The 3695-nt window shown below is 44.8% G+C and overlaps 1 protein-coding gene across 2 annotated transcripts in view; it reads right to left on the bottom strand.

Moving 5' to 3' along the window:
* Lrrc39 (leucine rich repeat containing 39) overlaps nucleotides 1-3695 on the bottom strand; it is a 22701-nt gene that overhangs the window by 6956 nt on the left and 12050 nt on the right. For both annotated transcript variants that reach the window (XM_021196309.2, XM_021196310.2), the window contains exon 6: nucleotides 161-306. In XM_021196309.2, coding sequence (XP_021051968.1) covers nucleotides 161-306 — 146 coding nt within the window. The remainder of the gene's footprint in view (nucleotides 1-160; nucleotides 307-3695) is intronic.

Below are 3695 nucleotides of genomic sequence, written 5' to 3'. Positions count from 1 at the left end.
TGTCAGCAAAATCTTGCTGGCATATGCAATAGTGTCCGGGTTTGGTGGCTGATTATGTGATGGATCCCAGGTGGGGCAGTCTCTGGATGGTCCTTCCTTCTGTCTCAGCTTATTTTTCATAGGTGGCTTTGGATGATCAGTAGCAGGAAGTCTATCTTACCTGTCTAGTGAGTCAGGAAGCTGTTGCAGGCTGTTGCTTCCCATATCCAGCCACTCGAGGGCAGGCATGTCCAACACAGCAAGAGGGATCGTAGTGAACTGGTTCATACTCAGGTCAAGGTGAGTGAGTTTTAACAGTTTGCTGAGCTAAGGAAGAAAGTAAGGATTTTAAGTAATCGTCCACAGTGTAATGTAAATTACTAGAAGACTCACACTGATGAGCTATTTCATCTAAAAAGTTCATGTTATGTGAGTTTTGTTTAGTGGTCCACAACAAATCACACATAGAGCTGAATGACTTCCGGCATTCCACCTGAGCTCTGTTTAGACACAGGAATCCACAACAAATAAAATGTGAGGATAATAGAATCTTGGCATCATGGTACATGCCTATAGATCCTAGAGACTGAGGGCAGCTTGGGCTACAAAGGCAGTGTCTCAGAAAGGTGAGATGGGTAGGTGCGGTGGCTCATACCTTCAACCCCAGCACTAGAAGTAAAAAGGCCATGGAGTTCAAGGCCATGTGGTCTATGTGGTGAGTTCCAAGACAGCCAAAGCTACACATCAGACCCTCTCTGAGCAAAACGAAATGAAACAAGCAAATAAACCTGGGCTAAAGTAAAATGAAATAAAAAGAGATTTCAGACGCAATTTGTCTTCCAAGATAAGTATGTTCCAGGGCCAATAGGACCTGTGTGGCAAAAGTGTCCACTTCAGAAGCATCTCTCCTCTTTACTTTCACCCAGTGACTGAGAATTCTATGAGAAAGTATAGTCTTGAAGGTAACAGGTCTGACCAACTTACTTGCATTCACCAAACACTGAGCTTACTCCATAAGAATTCTGTGATTTGTCACCTCGTATGAAGCTCAAGACCAAGTGGATCAAGGACCCAGATACACTGACTCTAACAGAAGAGAAAGTGGGAAAGAGTCTTGAACTCATTGGCACAGGGAGAAATTTTCTAAACAGAACTCCAATGGCTCAGACTCTAAGATCAAAAATTGATAAATGGGACCTCATGAAACTGGAAAGCTGTAAGGCAAAGGACATAGTCAATAAGACAGATTGGCAACCTACAGATTGGAAAAAAATCTTCATTAACCCCACATCTGATAGAGGGTTAAAATCCAAAATATATAAAGAACTCAAGAAGCTAACCACCAAAAAACCAAACAACCCAAACAAAAACTGGGGCATAGAGCTCAACCGAGAACTCACAACACGGGAATCTGGAATGTCTGTGAGGCACCTAAAGAAATGTTCAAAGTCCTTAGTGATTAGAAATGCAAATCAAAATGACCCTGAGATCCCACCTTACACCAGTCAGAATGGCTAATATCAAAACCTCAGGCAATAGCACATGTTGGCAAGGATGTGGAGATTGAGGAATACTCCTCCGTTGCTGGTGGGATTGCTAACTGGTACAACCACTCTGGAACTCAATCTGGAGGTTCCTCAGAAAAATTGGAAATAGATCTACCTGAAGACCCAGCAATTCCACTCTTGGGAATATACCCAAAAGATGCCCCACGGTACCACAGGGGCACATGTTCCATTATGTTCATAGCGGCCTTGTTTGTGATAGCCAGAAGCTGGAAACAACCCAGATGTCCCACAGCAGAAGAATGGATACAGAAAATGTGGTTCATTTACACAATGGAATACCACTCAGCTATTAGGAAGGAGGACATCCTGAGTTTTGTAGACAAATGGATGGAACTAGAAAATATCATCCTGAGTGAGGTAACTCAGCCCCAAAAGGACATGCATGGTATGTACTCACTAATAAGTGGATATTAGCCAAAAAAAAAAAAAGTACAAAATACCCAAGATACAGTCCACAGAACTCAAAAAGTTCAACAAGCTGAAGTGCCCAAGTGAGGATGTCTCAGTCCCACTTGGGAAGGAGAAGAAAACCACTACAAGGTGGGAAGGAGGGAGGGAACTAGAAGGGGATTTAGGGAGGGAGAGTGGAACCTGATCTGGTATTGAGTGGGGGGAAAGAACTGAAGCCCTGAAGGCCAGCAGAAAGAATGGAAACAGGCAGCCTTGGGAGGTAGGAGGTTGGGGAGACCCTCCAGAATGCACCAGAGACCTGGGAGGTAAGAGACTCTCAGGACTCAAAGGGAGGGACCTTAGATGAAATGCTCTACAGTGGGGAGAGGGAACTTGCAGAGCCCACCTCCAGCAAAAAGATAAGGCATCAAGTGAGGGATGTGGTTGCCATCCCACAGTCAAAACTCTAACCCATAATTGTTCCTGTCTGAAAGAACTGCAGGGATGGAAATGGAGAGGAGCCTGAGGAAAAGAAGGTCCAAAGTAGGATCCAGCTCAAGGGGAGGTCCCAAGGTCTGACACTATTACTGAGGCTATGGAGAGCTCACAAGAAGTGACCTATCATGACTGCCCTCTGAAAGACCCAACAAGCAGCTGAAGGAGTCAGATACAGATATTTACACCCAACCAATGTTCAGAAGCTGCTGATCCCCATGGTTGAATTAGGGAAAAGCTGGAAGAAGCTGGGGAGGAGGGTGACCCTGTAGGAGGATCAGCAATCTCAATTAACCTGGACCCCTGAGATCTCTCAGACGTTGGACCACCAAACAAGCAGCATATACCAACTGCTATGAGGCCCCCAACACACATACAGCAGAGGGCTGCCGGGTCTGGGTTCAGTCAGAGATGATACACCTAATCCTCAAGGGACTGGGGGCCCCAGAGAGTGGGTCAGTCTGGTGAGGTGGGGTGGGGGGTAAGGACATCCTCATGTAGACAGGGTTGGGGGGAGGTGGGGGAGGGAGGAAGGATGGGATATGGAGTGGTCAGAGGGTGGACTGGGAGGAGAATAAAATCTGGAATATATATATACAATTGATGAGAAAAAATTAAAAAGAATTCTCTGTTAAAGGGCAATGGCTGGCTGCAAGCTCTGTACCACACAGCACTGTGCTCAGCCTAGGAATAAGCACATGCTGCTGTGGCACTGCTTTCTGTCACTCTGCTTCTCAAGGCCAGTGCCTGTCCCGATGTCTGTCATTACTATGAACACTCATATTTTGTTTCTATGTGGATATATTTTTCCATAAAATATATTATTTAATGGTTTGTTTGGTTGGTTTATTGTTTTTTTGTTTTTTGTTTTTGTTTTTGTTTTGTTTTTTGATTTTTCAAGACAGCATTTCTCTGTGTAGCCCTGGCTATCCTGGAACTCCCTCTGTAGACAAGGCTGGCCTCAAACTCTGGGACTAAAGGTGTATGCCACTACTGCCTGGCTACGGTTCGTACACTTAAGGATTATGTTGAACTTAATTTTCTTTTACTTGTTATTTCCTCTTACTGGTTTTGGTCTCTTTTTTAGAATGTTTGTTGAGAGAGTATCACTATGTAGCTCTGGATAGTCAGGGACTTATAGCCTCAAACTCATAAAGATTCAACTGCCTCTACCTCCAGAGTACTTCGTAAAGGTCTACACCACCATGCCCAAGGTCTGCACCACCATGCCCAAGGTCTGCACCACCATGCCCAAGGTCTGCA

Source organism: Mus pahari, chromosome 4 (assembly GCF_900095145.1).
Source record: "Mus pahari chromosome 4, PAHARI_EIJ_v1.1, whole genome shotgun sequence".
Classification (NCBI taxonomy): domain Eukaryota; kingdom Metazoa; phylum Chordata; class Mammalia; order Rodentia; family Muridae; genus Mus; species Mus pahari.
The sequence above is the reverse complement of the archived record's forward strand: the minus strand, read 5'-3'. Positions and strand labels throughout refer to the sequence as shown.